Below are 24132 nucleotides of genomic sequence, written 5' to 3'. Positions count from 1 at the left end.
TAGGAATACTGACAATTTAAAATCCAATAGTATGTCTAGCTTTTCCTGAATCTGTAATGAATTCTGTGACTGTGGTAGAAGAACAGCCCAAGGCCATTAATTTTAAATACTCACCCAATGGCACAACATTTGGGGAAGGAGGATTCTTAAAACACGGTAGTTCTAAAATCCGGAATTGGGGTAGACTTTAATAAATAAGGAGATATGGGGATTACAACACTCCTATGTTTTTCAAAAATATTTATTTAAAAATAAGATTTCTAAAAATACAGTACATAGTACATTTTAAGAGAAGTAAAAATTCCACAATTTAAATTAAAAGCAATTTGCAAAGAAAATAGAACATTACATGAATAAATCAAAATCACTAAAATAAATTAAAAGCAATGTTGTTCTTAAGGTAGATACATACATAGATCGTCTTCATTCAAAGAGCCAGGGTGGACTTCTCCTCTTAACAAATGAGTACACTGCAGCTCCCACCTGTGGCTTCCTCCCGCCCTCAGAGCACTCTGACTTCTCCAAGCACTCTTTCCTTACTACCACCAGCAACAGAAATGTTAGTGAAGACTAGGGCAACAGACAAAGAAACCAGCAGACGAGGCAGGCGAATGGCCCTCAGATTACACATACCAGAGCTGAATGAAAAGCACATCGCATGTCTGAAGACAGGGTCTTCCTGGGCCCCTGCAGCAACACCATTACTAAAACTCAAGAAGGCTCTTTCATTTAGGAATCTGGGAGAACTGGGGCTGACAGCGAATTTTAGTGTTGCGTGGACTAAGCCCAGGCACAGCGCATGCTCATCTACTGTGGTCCATGTGTTCTCCCGAGAACCTATTCTGTCCTTGGGCTTGCAACCATTTATCTGAGTACCTCTGACTGGGGTGGAAGTTTCTCCTCGTGTATCTTCAGTTGCTTTTTTCCCTATCTATATTAATTTTTTCTTTGCTTTTTAATAATCACACAAAGACACAGAAAGCAGTGATAAATTTGTTCCTATCTACAACTTGGAAAAAATTACTACACTCTGCCTTATGAACAATGGACATGCAGTGGGATTATTAAGAATCTATCCAGTGGCAACACAACTCAGAAGAGACACAATGCTGCCCCGCCCCCACCCAGTCCCTGCTTCCTCTCTCTGCTCATCTGGACACACTTCACGCACATGAGCTCCTCACTTCCCAAGTATTAGACTTGATTTTGTCTTTCATTCAGAAGTCACTGCAAAAAGCACACACTGTATCAAGATTAAAGGAGCTGCAGACTAAAGCTGATGGACAAGCACAGCATTTCCAGTGTGACTGTCTACTCTCCCAGGCCTGAGGCACCAGCCACTGCAGACACTGACGGCTGTCTGTAGAGCTCCTGGGGAGGAGAAGGAAGCCAATCAATCCCATGCAGCAGGATTATACCTGAACAAGCCCATCCACAGGACTGGGTTCTGCCAGTTATGAAAAATAAATCACTGAAACAAATAATTTGTAAAACAATCTTACTCTAATTTTCATGTATAGTAAGCAGCAGCATCTAGACTGCTTTTGTTGCAAAGTTCAACTTCTAAAAGGATGCTCACTTAAGGTACTTCTGCATTTCCGTGTGTGTGTGTGTGTGTGTGTGTGTGTGTGATTTATATGGTTTTTAAAGTGTCCTTTAATTTCATCTTATTTTCAAAATAGGAAAATACCTGTATCATTCTTTAAAGCCATTAAGAATTATACCTACACACAGAAAAAAATGTTAAATTCTTGACTTGTAATTAATAATGGACCCATTATTTGTCCTGTATTTTAGCATACGGTTGAGTAGTCATCAAAAGTGTTTAATAGAATACTTTGCTTATAGAAATAAAAGCTTCTCTGCCAAAGTGAAGCCAAGGGAGAAAGTGATTCAATAACTTTAGTAGCTTCAGTCTATTAAAATACCTTATAAAGTAACCACACTATATTAAAATATAAAATTAAAATCCGTACCACTCTGCATGAAAGAATAAAAGCTAAGTCTAAATAAGAATCATTTTCAACTGACTGCGCTCAGCCAGCATTTACAGAAAGTAAGCCCTGACAAATGACTGTTCACGTCTTCAGACATGAGAAACTAACCCCAGCCAAGCAAAAAGAAAATCAACTCTTTGGTTCAAGAATTAAGAATGTAACTCAAAGCTAAAGCGAATAGCACCAGGATGTTTCAGTTGCTCAGGTTGTGAAGCACGAGTTTCAGGCACCAGTACGTTAAATACCGTCACCCACTCTGGCTCAGACATAAAGCTCGCAGGACGCGCACAGGTCTTCCCTCTGACTGACAGCCTACAAGCAACCAGACACTGTGTGGAAGCGGCAGGCAAAGCTACAAAAGGAGCTGTGCCTGTTCTGGCTGCTCTGGCTGTATCTTTACATATAAAGCTACTGAGATGAAAATGTTACATGTGTAATTAATTAAACAGGTGAGCAAGAGTGGAAAGCACTACCGGTATACACACGAGGTAATGAATTAAAATGCCAACAGCAAGGAAGACCTCCAGGGTCCCAATATCAGCAAAAGAGCCCAATCTTTAAAGTGTAAACTAGCCTTCATATCTAACTGGTGATTTTCTCTGCTGAAATTCATATCTAAACTGGTGAATTTTCTCAGCATTTTTCTTTTGCCATAAGAGACTCCTAAATAGGTTCCAGTTTTCTCAAACTATCGCTTCTCCTCTGTATTACACATCTGTACTTCCACGTTATGTTAACACGTGTATGCTAAAAATGGTGCAGGTTAATATCCTACACAATTATCTAAAATTAAAAATAACCTCTCAAGAGCATATGGCCAGCTAAAGAGAAAGAGCCATATAAGAGGAGGTTAAATAACTCAAACCAAATACTCCCCAGAATGAAGGGCTCTTACAGTGACACAGTGCTAGCTAGAATGAGGAGCTGGCAAGGGGAGTCTCTGCCATGAGGGACCCAGTTTTAGTCAACTCTTCTGCAGAGATGCTGATTATTTATGTCCATGCAGCCTTCTCTCTATCTTACCAATGTCCCCTACTTTCTTTGTCCAAGTTTTTGGCTATTTGCTACTCATTAGTACCTGAACTCTAGGGTAGACAAAAGGAAAGTAAAAGATACAATAATGAAATCAGTAAAACCTAATACCAATGACTTAAGAACTTTAAGCATTGAGCCAAACACAGCAGCATATGCCTGTAATCCCAGAACTTGGGAGGCGAAGATAGAAGGATTCTTAGTTCAAAGCCAGTAAAACCCTGTCTACAAATTAATAATATCCAAATTATCACTGGCGGGTAATATTGCCACACCTAAAGAACTGATAAAAATGTTATTGGTTTTAACAAAATGGCTTTTAAAAAATAATTTTGGTTTTAAAAAATGCAGAAAGATAATGGAAGAAGTGAGAAAAGTCACTTCTTGACGTTAAACTACAAAGGTAGTGTAAATGCTAAATATTGGTTCATATGGCCAGACACAATACTGTTATAAAACACTTCAAGTAAACAGCTTCTAATCTTTCCCCATGTTCTGCTATAGAATATTATAGAATCTAAGAACAGCTAAACATAAATTATACTAAAATTTTTATTTGTAGATAAATTCCGAGCATGGTACCTGCAAAAGAAGGCAACAGATGTGGATAGTAAATCATATACTCACTCATTAGTTAATTACATGGTTAATACGAGCAAGTAGAACACACTAAGTTTATAGGTCTTACTAACTACATTTGCCAATACTTGTAATTTTCAAAGCATTAGTAAAGGTGGATGAAAGTCTAATGTTTTAACTATTAGTAAATTACATAATGTTTGTAATAAATTCCCAATGTATCTATGTATAGTAGAGTCCATTTCAAAATTTACATAATGAAGTACTATAGTTTAGTGAACTTAGCTAGGTTATCTACTTAGACATGACATACAAGAGAACTAGTCAGAGAGCAGTCTAGACAAAATTGGCATATGCTAATGAATATTAGTGCCATATTAAGCCACTGCAAGACAAACTGTGATTTTTAGCAATACATGAAAGAACATTCAACTACCCATGATCTAATACAGAAAACTATCTGGCTTTTATCTAAATTCATTTGTACCTCCTGTTTTGGAAGTGTGTTCTTAATTTGAGTCTTTGTGATTAATGTTTAGAATTAACACATCTTTTGCACAAAACAGTTAATTACTTGTACGGAAGTAACCTGAAGTCTGATTAAGAATGGTTAGAATGAGCTGCCATCCTTAATGGAGCCACCTCCACACACTAGTGAGATGCTCTGGTGTTAGCTGAGACATTCGACTCAGCTCCTCTGCATCTCTTCCGCTCTCATCCTGGTCGTGAATCCAGGGTGTCTTGTGCATGCACTGTCACTGAGGCACCCCAGCCATACTTTATCACTAGTAAGTAAACTGTCTTCTGAAAAAGAGATGCTGTGTTAGCTACAATTGCAAATGGCTCTCTTACATTAACTAAAATATTTTAATACACTTTTTAAACAAAATAGTGCTTTTATTTTCATGTAACATCACCTAAGTTAGTAATCTGAAACCTAAGTCTGGTTACAAAGCACTAAGACTCTTTAATAGATTGCTTAATGTTTAGAAGACTCTGAACTCAGTCCATTATTGCCTACATTAAGTTCATCCAATTAGATTTTTAAAACTTGTATGTGTGTGCACGCGCGTGCGAGAGTGAGACAGAGACAGAGAGAGATGATGGGGAGGAGGCATGTTTGTGGAGGTCAGGGGACCACTCTGTGGAATAAGGTTTGGTCTGGTTTTTGTTTTTTTCTTCACTTTCACCTTAAAATGGGTTCAGTCTTGCACAACAAATCCCTTTATGTACTGAGCCACCTTGCAGGCCCAACCCTATAATTGTTCACCAAGTGTAACTGTAGCCAGTAATAACACTCTAACTTTGGAGGCCCAAGAAATGATTCTGCTAATGTAAAAATGTCACTGGACACACATTTGGCTAAAACTTACAAATAAAGCCTTCAATGCAATATGCAGACAAAAAGGAAATCTCCTGCTCAGCTGCTTTCCACCACTCACATACAGAGTTATTCCCACAGTTATTCAGAGTGACACATGTACCTAAAGACTTAACTCTGACTGAGAAGGCTTTTTAAAAAGCAAAGAAAAATAGTATTGTTATAATCAATTATTGATTATTTTAAGGCAATTGAGTCTGTATATGTGTGGGACTATTCCAAAACTGAATTGAAAAAATTAAATGTATTCTTTAGATATCCAGCAAAACACACTGGATGATATGGTTGCCACAGTAATTGTAATAAATGTTTTGTTCTGTAATAAAATAGTAACTTTAAAGTAAGTTTTCATAATGATAACAAGTTACCAAAATAAGGCTTAAAGTAAAGTATGAAATAGTTTGTCCTAATCTAAATGTGTGATTGACAGTAAAGTGTACAATATACATACATGAAGCCAAGCAGTTCACCTAGGAGAAACATCACCAACAGTAACACGTTCATTTTCAATTTTCATAAAACTTTACACTTTTATACAGATATTCCCATATGTGTGTACCTCTCGTATGTTCACAGATTGAAGGTACAACCCACTAATAGGATAGTAAAAGCATCTAGAGCCAGAATAATTACATCAATTAGCCAAAAGAGGGCGCAGGAAGAACACAGGAGCTTAATCCCTAGGAAGGGGCCAACAGGCTTTTCTCTAGGAATCCAGTAATGATTACAAACCCCTAGCGGGGGCAGACATATACATTTGACAATACTGCATAAGTATATACAGATATACTGCAATATAATTATGTAAATACATTAATAATAGCATTTCTGTAGCTCAAACTAGTGCATTGGTTTGTAGTCCAATAACTGAAAGAAACTTCAGAGGGATATCAGGACCTGGGGGAGTACAGACAAAGGGAAGAGATTGTGCCTAAACCTAAGAAAACCAGACCCACACATTCCCAGCACGGGAAAGAGAACACCCCCATTATCTCACGTCAGAGCTACTGCTACTCCACAAGTCTAAGCAAGTCCACATACTGGGCCTTCATTGGCTCTGCTATGAATGCTCCAGGTCTTATGTGAACAGAATACATATAGCTGAAGTCATCAACTTGTATCTCCCTACATTATACATACACACCACTTCCTTTTAGAATCTATCATCAGCCAATTTAGTCAGTCAGCTTGCACAAAATCCAACCCCTTTCCCAAAATAAACAAACTAATTTTGTTTCCTAACCCTTATAAATATTTCTTATATTAAACTTACTAAATGTCTTAGCACCAATAAATATTTTCATCTGTCACTTCTAAGTTTTTAAATAATAAACATAATTAGAACATGAAAATATGGTATTAATATTTCCGAAAAGAGATTATTCTATTCCTTCAGAAATTTTATAAGACATTTACAGTATCTGAAAGAACTAGTCACAGTATAGCTGACTGGCTAACAATAATAATCTCTGTTTCAGTATTTCCCAGCTATGATTCCTTACTTCACAACTACCTGAAAGTAAAGTGTGTATATGGTTCAAGAATGGTAGACTTGTTCAATATCATTTTCAGGGGAAAGGTCACCATCACATACACTTTTCAAACATGTGGATAGGCGGTATTCTAAAAAAAGCTGAAATCATACAAAACTTCTTCGCATACAAAAAGGTTCCATGTTTGTCAAGGACCATCACTACCACAGATCATTCTATTTGAAGATAATTTCCTGACATCAGCAATTAATAAAATGTCTCTAGAGTGATGCAAATTATAACTGGGCAATGAAAATTCAATTTCAACCTGGGTGATTACTGGTATATAAAGTTAATGATCTACTTTTAAACTTTGATATGAGTTGACCAGTATTTATCATATAATATATAAACTTTCAATGTGCACAGTAAGATCTACTGGCAGATAAGTAAAAATATACATACTTTAAAACACAGTATTCCTTTATATACTGTGTATTACACACCATCCAGTTATACTAGCATTGTAAAACATCTGCATTCTGATATAACTGCACTTGAAGAAGGAACTGGAATTATTGCAAACTTCCTGTCCTTTTCAGTCACTAGAATCTTAGGGGAATACAGGAAGATATGCCTGACTGGTCACAAATTTCTCCTGGGAGCAAACATTCTAACAGCAATCAATAGCTGCAGCAGAAGGGAAAATTAATTTCTCCTTTATAATAAGGTAGTAGTTGGTGCATTGCACTCGTGTGTCGTATCTCACTTTTGATGAGCAGGGAAGAAGAAGGAAGCATCAGAGAGCTGCTCCCAGGCAATAACTGCCCTTTGTTGCTCACCCTACACTGCATATTAAAAACCCTGCAGCACATAGGAAAGAAAGTAGTGAAAAGCATTTTAACTTATATTCAAAAACGAAAATTTACATCTAAGAAAGTATATCAAGTTTTGTAAACCTGAAGAATTAAATTCAAATTTGGTTAGTACTATTTAAAGGTAAACATTAAACACCTCAAATTTCTTATAAATTAAAATTTAAAATACTGTGAGTAGTGAAAGAAATTTATGTACAATTATTTCATCCCAATCACTGCCTTTTGAGTTTAGTAACAAAAGCATTTAAAGAAATCCCCGTGAAAGGCTAATTTGAAAGTAAACATGCTTTTAAAACTTAAATATAGATCTTGTATTAGCCCCACAACAGGATCAAGATCACTATTAAAATAAAGCCTGGGGCACATTATGATGCCTAAGATTGGTGGGTGGATTTTAATTGACTTGAAGACTGTCATAGTTCTATTCTCAGAAAACCTGTAACGCATTTCCAGCATGGAGGACCCATCTGTGCCCACCATCCATCTGTTTAGACGTGATTGGCAAAGTGGTAGGGAACTCGCAGTGGTTGCCTCTGCCTGAAAGGAATGAACCACAGGATCTTCCAACGAGTGCCAAAAACTTCTGAGAAGGTCTGCTGCCATGGCTTTCGGGGCCGCGATCTACAGAAGACAGCATTATTAGTGAAAGACAGCACTCCCATGGTGCACTTCAGTCAGCTAAAACAATGCAGGTTGGCTGGGGATCCATTACTGGACTCGGATGCATTGTGTCCCAGCATCACAAACACAGCTTTTCTTTCCATGTGGCCTGCAGCTGAGCTTCAGCTCTGCAGAGCAGATATTGTATCTGCATCGTCAATCAACCCAGGGTAACTTTGGAAGCAGAGGAGGAGCTCGGGGTAACAGAATGTGTGTCAACAACACAGTAGCAAATCTCTTTTGATGTACTTTTAGGACAAATAATTTAACTTACTTCTGTGAGTCAGAAAACTGGAGTTATCAGTACTTATTTTGTTTAAAAACTCTGATGGCTGAAAGACCCCTATTGTAAGACTGGAATATGCCTGTCTAGCTTGGGTCTCAGACGTAGGAAAAAAAAAAAAAAAAAAAAAAAAAAAAAAGCCATCATTACTATTAACATATGCACACAATTCTCAAAGGTGATCAGTTGTTTTTATTTTTAAATAAAATCATTATAGACTTTATACTTACATTTCTTCACAACAGTTTGACATCTTTTCAATAGATGTTGTATCCTATTAAAAGTAGAAAAAGTATATTCATATGTAACAATACTTCTGGCTTACAGAATATTTATGTCTATTCAAAAAATGTTCTAAAGATTTAACAAGTCTGTATATCTTTACAATCTGGAGTCCCCTTAGGGAAATAAAATCAACAACATCATGTGAAAAAAACTACTGAACTATGAAAGTATCAAAACCCTCTAGGAGAACCATTTCATTCAGTTATAACCTCTGAGGACACCTGATTGCTTAATAATTCTGTAAAAGCCTAGTTATTTCCATTCAAATCAACTGTCTACAAATATGTATTAAAAATAAATGAATATCAAAAAACACATAAAACCCATCAAGGAATACAGAACTACCAAGATGCAGAGAGTAGTAGTGACTCTGGGTTTTATAGATTTCTATAAATAACAAAATTCAATAAGGCAATCTATAAACTGATCATGTTATAACATCCTTTAATATAAAAATATAAGTTAGAAAATAAAACATTTCTTTTTTTCCCCAACAAACAAACCAAATCTTTATAACAATACAATCTCTTCGGGTGTTTTAACAAGGTGTAATGCAGGAGTAGGAGGAAAGCACTTCAGCAGAATGCAAACTGTAGTAACAGAGGACCTACCAGCCATACTGCCGAACTGTTATGAGATCCAACCACCCAATATACAAGTGCACAATCTTACATTTAGGTAAAAATTTAGAGTGTGAGCACATTTTAAAGCAATACTGTAAAAATATTAGATAAATTTTTGCCTTTTCCCTAGACTTGACCTTACTAACTCACACATGACAGACAGAAAATAACAATATTAATCAGAACTATTCATGGAAATACAGAAGTTCCTTTAGTGGTGCGAATCCACAGCCCTTTAAGTTAGCCATGCTAAATGAACACTCGTGATGACTGCCAGATACGCTGAACAAGCAGCTAGCCTCTACAAGGGGAAATAAATCTGGTTTTAGAAGACTAGGAACAAACAGTAGTTTTATTTACAGAGGTTTTTGAAGATTTGTTAAAAAAAATGGCAGACTTGCTACATCTTCTATATACATAGTTTTTTTATTATGCCTTGAAGTTGATGGCATTTGACAATTCTGTTGAAAATAAGCTTCTTTTTTACTGTACTGCATAACTTCCTCTCTAAACAATATTTTACTTATTCTAAATGAAAACACAGCCTACAAATATATGAGAACATTTCTTAAGAACTTAGAGGAAAGCTGGGCTTCAGGCTCACATCTAAGCAGGAGTGGATATGTCATTTTAGTAACGTCGCAGGGTGTGGACATGTAACGTGACGGCGAAGGAACCCACACCAAAGTGCTGAGGGAAGGAGGACAAAGTCATTGCATGCTATGTCCAGAGCAGTGGTTCTCAATCCTAACTACAATTCCTCATGTGCTGACCCCAACCACAAAATAATTTTTGTTGCTACTTCATAACTGTAATTTTGCTACTGTCAGAATCATACTGTAAATATCTGATATGCAGGATATTGGGTATTCGACTCCCATAAAGGGGCTCACAACCCATGTGTTGAGAACTGTTGATCTAAACTCAGGCGAATGCCTGAAATGCAGCCACTGACAGCTTTACACCTGAAAGCTACGTGAGGCCAGGCAAGGCGGGGTCCATCTACTGTCACCACTAATCCTGGGGACAACTTTTACTGTATAGAATCTACACTGAGTAAATTTAATTGTGGTTCTGAAAGGAATCAACTGTAAAGACTCCAAATTTAGTTTTCATATAGAGAAACCTTTGAAGTATTCGGTCAGCTTCAGGAGACAGACAACACTCCTCCTTAAATGTCTTTCGCAGGATGAATTGTTCACTGAGCTATAAACAGGCATTGGGAGGCTGTCCGAATTAAGCCACTGTTTTCTCTTGAACGATAAATGCTCCCCTCTCTACCTCTGCATCCAGAATACTATCAACACAGACACAGCACAGTCTGTACCTGCGCAGCAGATCGCAGTGAGCTCTCACTCTGGAAGCAGCAAGCAGGGGTCAGAGTCAGACATTCCCATTCACAAGCAGGCCCGACTGCTCAGGTCAGACCCCGTCTGCAGGAGAAGGAAAACCATCCTACCCACAACTGCTAAACTCGGCCTACTTGGTTTTTTTTTTTTTTTTTTTTTTTTTACAATATCGACAAATGTGAGGTTTTTTTAAAGCATACTGAAAATATTCAACCCTTCCAGTAGCACCAGGGGAGAGGACCAACATGAGAAATGTAGTACAACATACAGCCTCAGATAACCACCAAATAAACCATTCTTTCAAGAACGTGAAGATCACATATTTACTTGGCATTGCTACAATTAGTTCTGAGAAATGTTTATACCCGGAATGATCTCATGATCAAAACATCTAATCCTCCAATCAGCTTGTACAACTGAGCAATACAAGAAGATATCTCACTGTTTTAAAAACTGGAGTTCTTCATTTAAAAAAAAAAAAATCAAGTAAACCCAGCAAGATTTTCAGAGACAGGTATTATCATCCCTACTCTCTCTGTCAAAACTTTGTTTTCTCCATTTTTTTTAAAAAAAAAGTTATTTATTATGTATGCAGTGTTCTGCCTGCATGTATGCCTGCTGTCTTCTCTTTATGGCTAATTTTGGTGTAAGAAGGGATCTTTCAGATTCTGTGTAAAATTATGTTTGACTGCAACTGGACTGTGTCTGGAATGGAGAGAAAAGGATTTCTTAGCAGAAGAGAGTGATAGATTTACTGGAAAACTGAAATGGAGTGTAGTATGAAAAGCAAGAACTTATCACCATGAGAAGCCAGGCCCTGTGCACAGAAGGCGATAACCGCTCTCCTGTGAGTCCACTCTTACCAAGTACCACACTTGGACACATATGCTGTGCTGTGGGGAAAAGAACGTATGGGAGAGAGGCCTTAGACACACTGAACAACACATAAAGGACAAACAGTCCATCTGGTTCCATTAACTGTCTTTCGAGGTAGAAGAGTCCTTATCTTTGGGCCTTTTTACTCTGGAACCGTTTTCAAAAGGACTTTCTTACCATTCCAGACGTTAAGACCTGATGAGAGTAAAGGCGCCATCAGAGACACACCCCTGAAGACAGCTCCATAGCTTCCACAGGCACCTCAACTCTGTCCTCGTAGGCTTCCTTGGCTATTAGGCCTCTATGCTGCACACAGCTACCTAATTTACGACTCGATGCTGACTTAATATAGCCTTGGAAACACTTTTCAGAGAAGTTTTTGTAGTTCATGATCATATACCTGCTCTGTCTCTGAGTTCTAACATTATGAGCTTCATTTGATTGCTAACTAGTACAGAAACAGCAGTACATTCAATTATTTTATTTTATTTTTAGTTATATGTTGTGTGTGTGCGGTGGAAAGGGGAGGTATGCACGTGAATGGAGGTGCTCATGGAGGCCAGAAGAGGGTGTCAGATCCCCGGGGCTAGAGTTATAGGTGGTTACAAGCCATCCCATGGAGGTACTCTGACCAAATTTGGGATCACTGCAAGAGCAGTACACCCTCTGACCTCCATTTAACTTTAGAATCCAAAGCACTAGCAGGACAAAGCTTTTGGTATATGTCTGCAGGACTGAACGAACTCGGCAAATCAGAAATAGCGGAATTCTTTAGTTTTAATTTTTTCAAGGTGAAAGCAGGGAAGCCCTGCTAACTGTGCCTGCCCCCAGGACTCACCGGTTTACTCTAGAAATGGGCAGTTCCTCAGCATCCATCGCTAACAGAGGACCAGCTGTGTCTTTTATTTGGAATGTGAAGTTGACATAAACATTTCATCAAGAACAGGACAATAGTGCAGAGGCAGGTTTTACATTTATAGCTACTGGAAACCTCTTTCCAAAATGACTTCTCTGCTTTTCTCCATCAAACCATCATCTGGCTATATAAAACTGGTAAGAAATTAAAGCTCTATATCTCAACTACCAAGTAGGAATGCTTACCTCCTAAGTTTTTGTGAGGTTTAAATGGATCAATATGTATTAAAACTCCTAGTAAGTCTTCAATGACTGAAGAATCCTCATTTTTATTTTTTATTAAGCATTTCCTCATGCTTAAAAAGAGTATCTCAATATATCAGTTATTCAAATTATGTGTATAGGACTTTATAATGAAAGATAAAATGACTGAGGATATATATGTAATCCTACAACCAAAAGGGGTTTAAAATCCATTCGTAAAGCAAAAACTTGAAAGTATATAAACCATTGTTCATTTACTCATCTATTTATATAGAGTAACCAGCTACATGGAAAGGTCTTTAATAAATGAGCAAAGATGTCCACACACACACAAAGAAACCATATAGGCACACATAGGTCCCAGAGGGTGACTGTGAACACACAGGTACACACAGACCACAGAGGGTGACTGTGACCACACAGACACACATAGACCACAGAGGGTGACTGTGAATACACAGACACAAATAAACCACAGAAGGTGACTGTGACCACACAGACACACATAGACCACAGAGGGTGACTGTGAACACACAGACACACATAGGTCCCAGAGGGTGACTGTGAACACACAGACACACATAGGTCCCAGAAGGTGACTGTGAACACACAGACACACATAGGTCCCAGAGGGTGACTGTGAACACACAGACACACATAGGTCCCAGAAGGTGACTGTGAACACACAGACACACATAGACCACAGAAGGTGACTGTGACCACACAGACACACATAGACCACAGAGGGTGACTGTGAACACACAGACACACATAGGTCCCAGAGGGTGACTGTGAACACACAGACACACATAGGTCCCAGAAGGTGACTGTGAACACACAGACACACATAGGTCCCAGAGGGTGACTGTGAACACACAGACACACATAGGTCCCAGAAGGTGACTGTGAACACACAGACACACATAGACCACAGAGGGTGACTGTGAACACACAGACACACATAGACCACAGAGGGTGACTGTGAACACACAGACACACATAGACCACAGAGGGTGACTGTGAACACACAGACACACATAGACACATAGATCACAGAGGGTGACTGTGACCACACAGACACACATAGGTCACAGAGGGTGACTGTGCAAAAGGTGTTTTATTGGTGACCTCACAGTCACCAAAACAGCTGAAAGAACTGAAAATCTATGCTTCCAAGTAAGACCCAAACCTATGCTTTCATATTTTAACATCAAAATTAGACTTCCGATGAGGTTTTTGGTTATCAATAGTAGACACAGAGTTAGGGAACTGAATGTGCTTTGGGATTAGGGCTTGGGAGATCACCAATGAACCAACAGTATGTGTGAGAGACACTTGGCTTCATTTGGCAAAGATCAAAAGTCAATACATAGAAAATCTACGCGTCTTCTAACCTTACTATGCATGTGAATTTAGATCATGAGATGATGAAATTAACTTCTCAGAAAAATGCCTACTAACAATAACACAGTATGTTTAGCAACACAGCACATAAACTGTCTCTATATTGAGTGGTGGCCCTCTAAGAACTATGCACTAAGTATCTCCTATAAGCACTATCAGAACACAAATTGTTTTCAGCTTTTACATTCACTTGACTGTCTGATGCAGTCCCTGAACAAATCACACTGAGTAAAGAGGAAGTGAGGTATAGAAACACTTCTGCTCAGAAACACATTTACACAAGTAATTCACCTGCACACATAACTGTGATTACTACAAAAAAAGAGAAACTAGTCTCTATAAAATTCTTACTATCCACAAACAAAGAAATATATCCAATGTTAACATAGAACATGAAAAGCATCTAAGAAACATAATAAACTTGGGCAATATTTTTAGGGTTTTAAGACAGCATTAAGGAGATGTGTCACATAATTTTACAGTCGGAAAGGCTGTATTAGAAATACACACACACACACACACACACACACCTTAGAAAGGAAAGCAAAAATGCCAGAGATCTCCCTTTAAAGAAAGATGTTCAGTGCTGGCTGCAGCTAAGTATGCTAAGCATGATTTGCACACAGACTACATGAATTCACTGATTGACTGATATTTGGCAAAACTCAATTATAAAGATCGACAATTCCAAGTCTATATTTCTGAATACATATTAAAAAGCAAGAAAATCTATTAACTGATTAATAAAATCTTATTTAATAGCTAACCTCCTTTAATCTGATTTAACATTTTGAACATGAGATAATTTTCATTGCATATGATTAACTCCAGTAAAAATTAAGTCACCATCTTAATTACAGGTGTACTGCTGTAACCAGGACCACGGCAACTCTTAAAAAATGAATCATTTAATTGGAGCTTGCTTACATTTGCAGAAGAACATGGTAGGGAGCAAGGCAGCACACAAACCTTCATGGTGCTGGAGAAGTATCTGAGAGTTCTATATGCCGATCCACAGAGAGACAGAGACAAAAACAGACTGACTGAGCCTGACACAGGCTTCTGAAAGCTCAAAGTCTACCCACAGTGACACACTTCCTCTAACAAGGCCACACCTCCTAATCCTCCCAATCCTGTCAAAGAGTTCCACTCCCCGATGACTAATTATTCAAATATATGAGTCTATAGGAACCATCCTACTGCAAAACACCACAGTCACCATGTTCTAATAATTCTTTCTATATTCAGGCAAATATTGACTGCAAATCAAACAAGGGTTGGAGGTATAAGGAGAAATATTTTCTCTGTAAAGATTTTAAAAATTATCTTTTGTATTCAACTAGAATCCAAGAACATCTGTGAGCCCAAGGCAACAATCACTTAGCTTTGTTAAAGCTGCGGCTCAACACACCCAGCTTCCCCACACTGAGCAACAAATGCACTGCGCCCCAAAGAGGACATCAGGAGCTCACACAAGGGCAAACTCCTGTGCCCAGGAAATGGAAGTGCTTGCACACATAATTTAGACAAACTGTCAGAGGAGTGTCACAGCAGGCAGCAGGTCCCTGTCAGAACCTCCCCAGGGATACTGGCCAGCTGTTAGGCTTCTTGATTACATCTCCTGTCAATGGTAACAGGACCAGTCTGACTAACCCAAACTGTCAACACTGGGGCTCACCAGCATGGACTTCCCTCTTGCTGCCTGGGACTATTGAGCCTAATTCTGATGTCAATTACATTAATAATAGCATCACTGTCTACTTCATTCAGATACAAGAGCAAAAGAGCTAAGTCTTAGTGAGGGCTGCTAAGCTAACTTGTTTCCTAGATGAAGGAAACTGCATCAAAGCCAACTGCTTTTGTAAACATGACTTTCAATTCAGTTACAGTGCACAACACATACATTTAAAGCCTAATTTAAATCAAATGTGAAAATAAAGTAAACCCTTACAATTCTGCTTCAGATTCGTCAGTCTACTAAAATGCCTGACTGTGTTACAGTCCTTTAATTTTGGAAATGAAATTATGGGGGGAGGAGTACTCATCCCAGGTCAAAGAAAACAATGGGGAAATAATTATTAAAATTGGAACCCTGCTTCTATGAAATCTTAGCTAAAAGTATAGGAGCCAGCATTTGTTTTGCCCATTTATTATTAAATAGACCCACATTCAAGCTATGAAACTCCCAGCTCTCCCCAAGGAAATGATATCCTTTTGGACGGGGGAGGGGGGGCACAAGGGTAGGGAGATGAATCAATCCCCTGTGGCATCTCCATTGCTCTAATGCTATCTCCAGATTCACACTAGCGCACAGTGTAGAGATCTGCGCATGCGGATATGATGAAAAAGTGTCCAGAAAGTGTCCAGAAAGATGAAGCCTAAGCACAGTCTCATTTTTAACTCCCTTAAACAACTTGTACAGTATGGCAACAATTTACATAGGAATTGATATTGCATTAGGTATTATAAAGGATCTAGAAATGATTTAAAATATATAAAAGATGTATGTGCAAACACTATGCTATTCCAATAAGGGATTTCAACAGTTACTGTGAAGTTTAGTATCCATAGGGTATCCTGAAACCAATTCTCTATAGACAGCAAGTGGCTGTATAGTTCTCAATTCTAGTCCATCCATCCATCCATCCCCAGGCCAGTACCACAGTTCTTGAATACGATGTTTAGTGGTAGGTGTTGAGGTTTTCTTGTTTATTCATTATATGTTGGTAGGCACTTAAATGACCATATGCAATATCAATGGTAAACAGAATACAATGCTACAGCCCCTTTGAGCATGCGTATATACACTCAAATATATAACGTCTACAAGGTTATTTTGACAAGGTTGGTCAAAAGGAATGTACATTGTAAATTATGATAGGCATTGACAATTCACCTTCCAACAATTTAAGTCAAATTATATTCCTTCCCATAATATTTAAGAAAGACTAGTTGACATACATTTTCTCCAGTGGACTATTCTTTTTTCAATCCTTACGATTTTTCTCAGTTTTTAAAATCTCTTTTGTTATGATAAAAGGATTTGAGTATGATTGCTCTAAAAAATGACTGACACTACAGTAAGTCTCATCTCTCATAGCCTCTCTACCATATCCTCAAACTGGCCTAAGAAACACATGCAATAAATGCACCCATGAAAAAAACAGTGCCTGACACTGCCAAGTGTTTGCTGTAATTGTTCCAATTAAGTGGTATGAAAAATGACTGCATCCAATGTAGAGAAATGTCAAAGTAGACTTGCCATCCCTCAAGACATTGTTCCATGACAAATATAAGAGGAGGAGCTGACAGTCTTTCAGACAGACTCAATAGTGATGACTTAGTAAGTTAGTCTGAACATCAATAAATCAATTAGGACATCCAAGAAATGGTTTAATTACTAATAAAATGTTTGTCTTAGCAGTTCTATCTTTGGGAATTCTTAAAGAATTTTTAAAAGAAAAAGTAGTGTTATCTGTAACATAGGAAAAAATGATTGGTGTGTTATAAAAGGCAATAAGATTAGAAAAATTACTTCATGCTAGATGCTGACACTAGAAGAAGTATATGTCATCAGTAAGACTGCACGCATAAGTCTGCTGTCATATAAAAATACTCTGCTCATTTTTAAGAGAGATGCAAAATTTATGTATACTTTACATACAATTAACAGCTGTAGGCAATATTCTCCTTTAACTTGTAAACGTCACATAAGTCTTTAGAATTAGGTCCACAGTTACACATCTGTTTGTACATGTCAGTTTACACTGAAGATATACTTACTGTGATGATGCCAATCAGCTGTGTGTAGAAGAGTCCAGTTATTCCAACTAACATGGTAATGCCCATAAAGGCAGCTAGTCTCATGATAGCCAGCTCATGCCGAACAACAAAGAGGTCCTACAAAGAGAAAGGAAGTCTTAAGAACTGCTTACTGTTGAGACCATAACCAATATGCCACGCATAAGTATTCTCTTACTGCCTTAAAGAAACCACCTGCTCCGTTTGTTCCATGTTGGCAACACAAATATTAGAAATTTTCAAAAATAACTTTAGAACTTACAACAAAGTTGTAAGGATTTCACTACTGTATTGTACCTTGAAATAACAATCTCTCTATACCAGAGTTGCTAGTTACTTTTATTTTTAAAGACTGCTTATGGCAGAAAACAAAAATCAGAGAAGGTATGGGATGTTTGATCCACAAAGTAACATTTGTTATCACACTGTAAAAATTTTGTAATGTACAGGCATGATTTATAATATTAAAATCAAGTGACCCAAATACCTAATAATTATCTAATTTAGCTGCAATGAGGAGAAAACCTGTATACCAGGACACAGGTACAGCCTCCCCAGGCGTACTCCATTCACTCTTCCATGTAGTCAGCCCTGGGACACACACGATAAACAAAATGATGTGCTCAACACACCCAGGAACTACAGGTTACTGCGGAGATGGAGAAGGAACATGGTGGGAATGGGAACTGTGTTAAGAAAAAGGTCATTTGGCCATTTCCAGGAAGTGGACCTGAGGATTCTTAAAGTGAACTAGGTTCTAATGACAAAAAGAAAACCACTTCATTTAGTATCATGGTTACTGAACACAGCAGAGAGAGTCAAAGACTTAGGATTCTCCAGGAGCTTAACAATCCGTTAAACTGGGAGTAAAACAGCCAGTTCTTAGATGTAACAGGTGGAGTGGAAGGGTGCCCAATACAACCAACCACTGGGTGCTGATGGCCTTTTCCTGATTTAGGGTAGGGATTAATGGTGTTGTATCAATCCCAAAAGGTAGGGCCAGGTATGGTGGGTGCAAGCATCCCAGAGTTTTGGGAGATAAAGGAGGGAGGACAAGGTGGCCAAGGTCAAGCTGGATAGCATGGAGCCCAATTTCTGAAGAATAAATGAATAAGTAACAGAAAATAAAATATTAGGTGGCCGCTGAAGGAACAGTGTTTGCTTAAAATAAAGGACTGATCTCTTTCTGTGGATAAAGCATTAGACTCACATGTTGAAATAGGAGCGGAGCAGCGGGGCTGCGTCCCCAGCACCCCGGCCACCTACATGGCTTATGCCCAAAATAACAACACACAAACTGTATTCATTTAAACACTGCTTGACCCATTTCTATCTAGCCTCTTCTAGGCTAATTCTCACATATTAATTTAGCCCATTTCTAATCATCTGTGTAAGCACCCCAAGGTGCGCTTACCGGGAAGATTCTAGCCTACGTCCTGGGTCGGAGGAGCTTCATTGCGTGCATCTGCCCGGGAGAGCGGAGCATGCCTCTCTATCTGAGGCGTCTGGCTCTGAGAGGAGCTGCATTACTTCTGACCTCACTTCCTCTTCCTCCCAGCATTCTCTTCGGTTTACTCCACCCACCTATGTTCTAACCAATAAAATGGGCCAAGCCAGTTTCTTTATTAGCCAATGACCTTCCTCCATCACTCACAGAAAACATCTTGTTCTATACCTTCAACACTTATTCTTTAACCTAGAAAATTTAAAACTCCCCAAGCCACTTGGACTGTTATGTAGCACTCAAATACTAGGCTGGCAAATTCTGAATACTGACAAAAAATAAAAATGAGAAGCGATGTACTTCACACATGAAGCAACAACTTGAGCATTACAAGAACTGTGTGTTTCTTGTTCATCTCATGTGCGAGAAATCCCAGATGAACAAAGAAAATCGACCCTACAAATTTAAGCCATGAGGAACACTCAAAATACATTCACTCCCCAAACATCTCCGGGAGCTTATCACGTGAACCATGCCCATGCACAAGTCAGTGCAGCTCTCCTTCCAACTTCACAGTGCCTGCATCCTGACATCCTTCCCGTACTCACGCACACAACAAAGCCCGAGTCCACACCCCAACCCAAGCTCCAAGGTTAACCAGGTACTTGTACTTCCCGGCCATCTGGCAGGTCTGAAACTACACTGCTGTTTTTGTTAGGTTTTATCTATCCTTTTGAGAGTTACTGACAATGGTTTGGGGTGCTGTGCCTTCATTTCCCATAAGTCTCTGGGTCTTTAGTACATGGTTTACATGGTAGAGTGATTTGAGACATGGATATGCAGAAATTACTATTCTGAATTGACTACTTTGAATCAAATAAAATCTGGCCTGTCTGCTTCCTATGAAAAGATAGAAAAGTTTTTTTAACCAACTATAATTTACAACTGTTATTAGTGTGATAAGACTAAAATCATCTGTTTTTAAAACTATATGTGCATTTGGTGATATATTTAAATTACCTGTAGAATAAAAAATAAAATAGAAATTGCTTATCACTTTTATAATGTTAGAAAACTGGACTCCAAGTTCACACATGTGTTACTTATATCAATACTAAACTCTGCCTTGTTTCTTTCTTTTACACAGAGCAATTTTAAAGTTCCAAATTGCCTTATCAAATGTATCAGCATCAAGAAGCATTTGTGCTCAGAATCTTTGCTAACAGTGTTACTGGGTGAACATGGCACCAACATTCATGTGTCAAGGTCCTAACCCCCAACACCTCAGCATGTGAGTACCCCAGAACCTGACTATATTTGGAGATGCAGCTTTTGAAGCTGTGACTAAATTAAAATAAGACACTGAAGTGGGCACTCCTCCAATATGACTGATGCCCTCAAAAGGGAGGACATGAGGGCATAGAAAGAAGGCCCAGGACTCTTCTACACAGAGGAAAGACCACTGAGGACACAGTGGGATGGTAGGTGTCTATAAGCCAAAGAAACAAGGAACAGTCAGATCTGTTGGCACCATAACCTTGGACTTACAGTCATCATAATTAGGAGGGACAATTTTTTTCTAAGCCACACAGTCTGTGGTATTTTGTTACACTAGCCTTACCATACTAATATAAGCATGGCACACCATTCATAATTAATTTGTTAAATAAATATAACTAAGGTACAACTGGCAAATATTAGCACATGGCATTTCCCCCAGCTAAGTATTCAAGAGTTAGACTTTTTCTCAAGGACTTCTTGGGGTTTATAATCTTTCCTTAGAGGCATGTTGGTGCTAATTTCATTGAATAGAAATAAAAATGATTCTGTAGAGTATCCTCCATCACAGAGTCTCCAGGTCTAACCGTCCATCACAGAGTATCCAGGTCTACGTCCATCACAGAGTCTCCAGGTCTACGTCCATCACAGAGTCTCCAGGTCTAACTGTCCATCACAGAGCAAGAAGTCAGCATCTCTTCAGTTTACAATGCTGTATTGTGAGGACTTTGTTTCCCTGGGTTTTGGAAAACTTTCTTCTGATAAAAGAAGTTCACTACTTCTAATCTGCTAACACGGAAATTCTGAATTTCATCTTTTGTCCATATATTGAGATACTTGAGCTATAAAACTAAGTGAACCACAGGCACTGGACAGAAAAGATTGAGGACTGCTTGACATGAGTAAGACTGAGAACAATGTGCCTGCCCACCAACAGAAATACATTATTTTGAATGGGATATTACGAATATTTAAAGAAATAGCCACAACAGTGGATATTAGCTATATTTAACAAATTGAACATCTTTCCAATACTGCCCACATAGCACTGTGGCCTGCTCGCTGGCCTGTATATTTTAATGTTTGTGCTCACTTCCACATGTAGAACTGTTCATGAAAATATAAAGGGAACAACTGTAAAAAGGAAGTTGTAATCATAAAAATTTAAATGATATAATATATAAAGACTACATATTTTAAGAGTTTAAAATAGAAACAAAATTCTTTAAAAATGACTGCCCTAGCCCCATGCAAACCAGTCTAACACTGAGGGATTTGGGTTCTTTGGCTTTCCAAGAAATAAATTGCATCATATCTGACATATCTAACAAACAAATTTGAGTTTTCACAATGACTAATCAATTTCATATGCAGAAACTAATGTTGATATAAAAATTTATTTTATAATAAGAATACATTTTATTCTAGTGTTAAAATCCTTACAGTTGTATTATTAATCTGCATATCTGGGCCTTTTATCAATTCCAAAATATAGGTGGAGTGTTTATAAGTTTATTCTGTAATTCTCTGTCCTCTCATCTTCTCTGAAGAAACAGAAACTCTCTCAGTTTCATTACATCTGAATACCCAGAATCAAACATTACATTTTGTATATATGCACATGCAACTTCGTTATCATAGAGCAAATGCAACTAACACCTGATTTCCAGGCAAACAGTGAATACTAAAGAAAAACAAAACTTGTTGTCCTACCATATTTTATCAGTAGAATTTCTTTAAAAAGTTGGAGCAATTCATAAGAAACTGAGTAATACATTTTCCTGTTAAATTCACAACTAAATGCAGCCCTACAGTGTTTGGTAGAATGAAGACAGCGACGACACTGCTCCCGGGTTTTAACCATTTAAACTCAGAGGCTGACAGTCTCAGATGTGAGAGCTGCTGTGTCTTCCATGTTAAATGCTGCTCTGTTTACAACTAGATGCCACAGAAACTGTCTCATGGAGACATACACAGCTAACCTGTTATTATAGCACATCTCAGGGCTTGCTACAAAGTTTCTATGCTCCATCTGTCAAGACAGAAAAGGAATACACTGACAGAAAGAACTGACAAACGTTAGAGTTGACTGCTTTTGTCCACCAGTATCTGTGGATGTTACAGAGAGCATCCCTAGCACTAAGTCAGCACACATGAACAAAAAAGCTACATTTCCTCCACACTAATAAACTAAACTAAAAGTTTATTTTTCCATACTGATTTTAACCCCACACTCTTCTTTGTTTTACTCATCAAAATTTCATAAAGCTAAATATGTATTTCATCAATATTCTCCATTTTCAGGGCCATAACAAACAACTGACCTTGCATATGCTAAGTAAATGAAGACCATTAAGGCCTCAAGTATTGAAATAGTAATAAACAGCAGAAGAAGTCAGATTACCTTTAAGGCTGATTACAAACAAATACTTTTTAAATTATATTGAGACTTAGAAATATCTAAAGGTACTTGCAATCAATTCTTCTGGTTATCTCTGTTTTTATTAGACAAAAGCCTAGGCAAAGAATTGTGTAGCATAATTCTAAGATACAACATCCGAGCATCAACACTATGAGACACGCACCAGTCAAGACAGCAGTAGCAGTAATGGATCTTGCTAGTAGCAGAGTCTGGCCACTGAACACTATTCATTTTCTTCTACAAATATTCGCAAGTCAGCTGTTGAAATTCTTTCTCCTCTCTTCCCTTCTGTCACCCCTGCTCTCGTGTCATTAAATGCAGTTTGTGTGATTTTGCCCTTCACATAAAAATAACTATAAAGGAATCAATCAGAAGTTAATTTGAATATACTTCATCCAAATATGACTCTATTAACTTGTTATTCTTTGAAGAGCAAATTTTGTAGTATGACAGTATATTTCAAATCTATATTTAATTTTTTTAAATGCTAGTAAAAATTGTCTAAAAATTTTTCAGGCACACCAGGCATGGTACACATACCTACAATGTTTGTACTTGGGGGTGGAGGCAGGGAGATACACAGCAAGTTTGAGCCAGGTTAGGCTACCTGAGACACTGTTCCCTCAGGAGGCACTGGCCCCAGTCATCTTGTCAAATGGCTTCTCAGCACAGATAAGCACAGATCTCTGAGTCCCCACCATCTCACAGTCGCAGGGACACTCCGCTATTCCAATAATATACAAGCAAGAATTATCTAATCTAAGATAAAAGTTGGAAAATACATGACTGCTGAAAGATTTATGCCCTAGATATAACTTGAGAGTTTACTCTAAATACAATGATACCTGCCTTCATATTTAATTAAGAATCTGCAGTTTCCCTATATTTCAGTAATACACTAAGTGACTAAACATCTCCTGATGAAACCCTTAAAAATAAGTGTATTGTAACAGTCAAATACAGACCTTGGCCAAAGATGAAAGTTCATTGTCTTCAATCTCCATTTGATGTACTTAATTAGAATAGTAAATTATCTCACAAACAATGAGTTTGCTAAATCCTATAATAATTTTTATCCCAATAATTAAAAGACGACATCAATTCCAAGAGTTTTAAGAAAAACCCAGCATTACACTGTCATGAAGAAGGCAAACAAATTCAGTGCCTAACGACTCAAAGCTTATGCTTTCCACATTTTCCAAAACTGTTTATTCTATTTGCTAAAAAAAAAAAAAAAAAAAAAAAAAAA

The 24132-nt window shown here is 37.9% G+C and overlaps 1 protein-coding gene across 3 annotated transcripts in view; it reads right to left on the bottom strand.

The window, feature by feature from the left end:
* Positions 1–223: 223 nt before the first annotated feature.
* Zdhhc21 (zinc finger DHHC-type palmitoyltransferase 21) overlaps positions 224–24132 on the bottom strand; it is a 52677-nt gene continuing 28768 nt past the window's right edge. For 2 of the 3 annotated variants that reach the window (XM_050157466.1, XM_050157464.1), the window contains 3 exons: positions 17722–17838; positions 8513–8556; positions 3269–7960 (listed from right to left, as the gene is read on the bottom strand). In XM_050157466.1, coding sequence (XP_050013423.1) covers positions 7828–7960; positions 8513–8556; positions 17722–17838 — 294 coding nt within the window. In that variant the 3' untranslated portion in view covers positions 3269–7827. Of the gene's footprint in view, positions 1372–3268; positions 7961–8512; positions 8557–17721; positions 17839–24132 lie in introns of those variants that run through there. The other variant, XM_050157465.1, reaches the window with a different exon arrangement.

The sequence above is a fragment of the Alexandromys fortis genome, unplaced genomic scaffold (assembly GCF_014885135.2).
Source record: "Alexandromys fortis isolate MF-2015 unplaced genomic scaffold, M_Fortis_MF-2015_v1.1 scaffold_64, whole genome shotgun sequence".
Lineage (NCBI taxonomy): Eukaryota > Metazoa > Chordata > Mammalia > Rodentia > Cricetidae > Alexandromys > Alexandromys fortis.
This window is presented reverse-complemented; position numbering and strand designations above follow the sequence as displayed.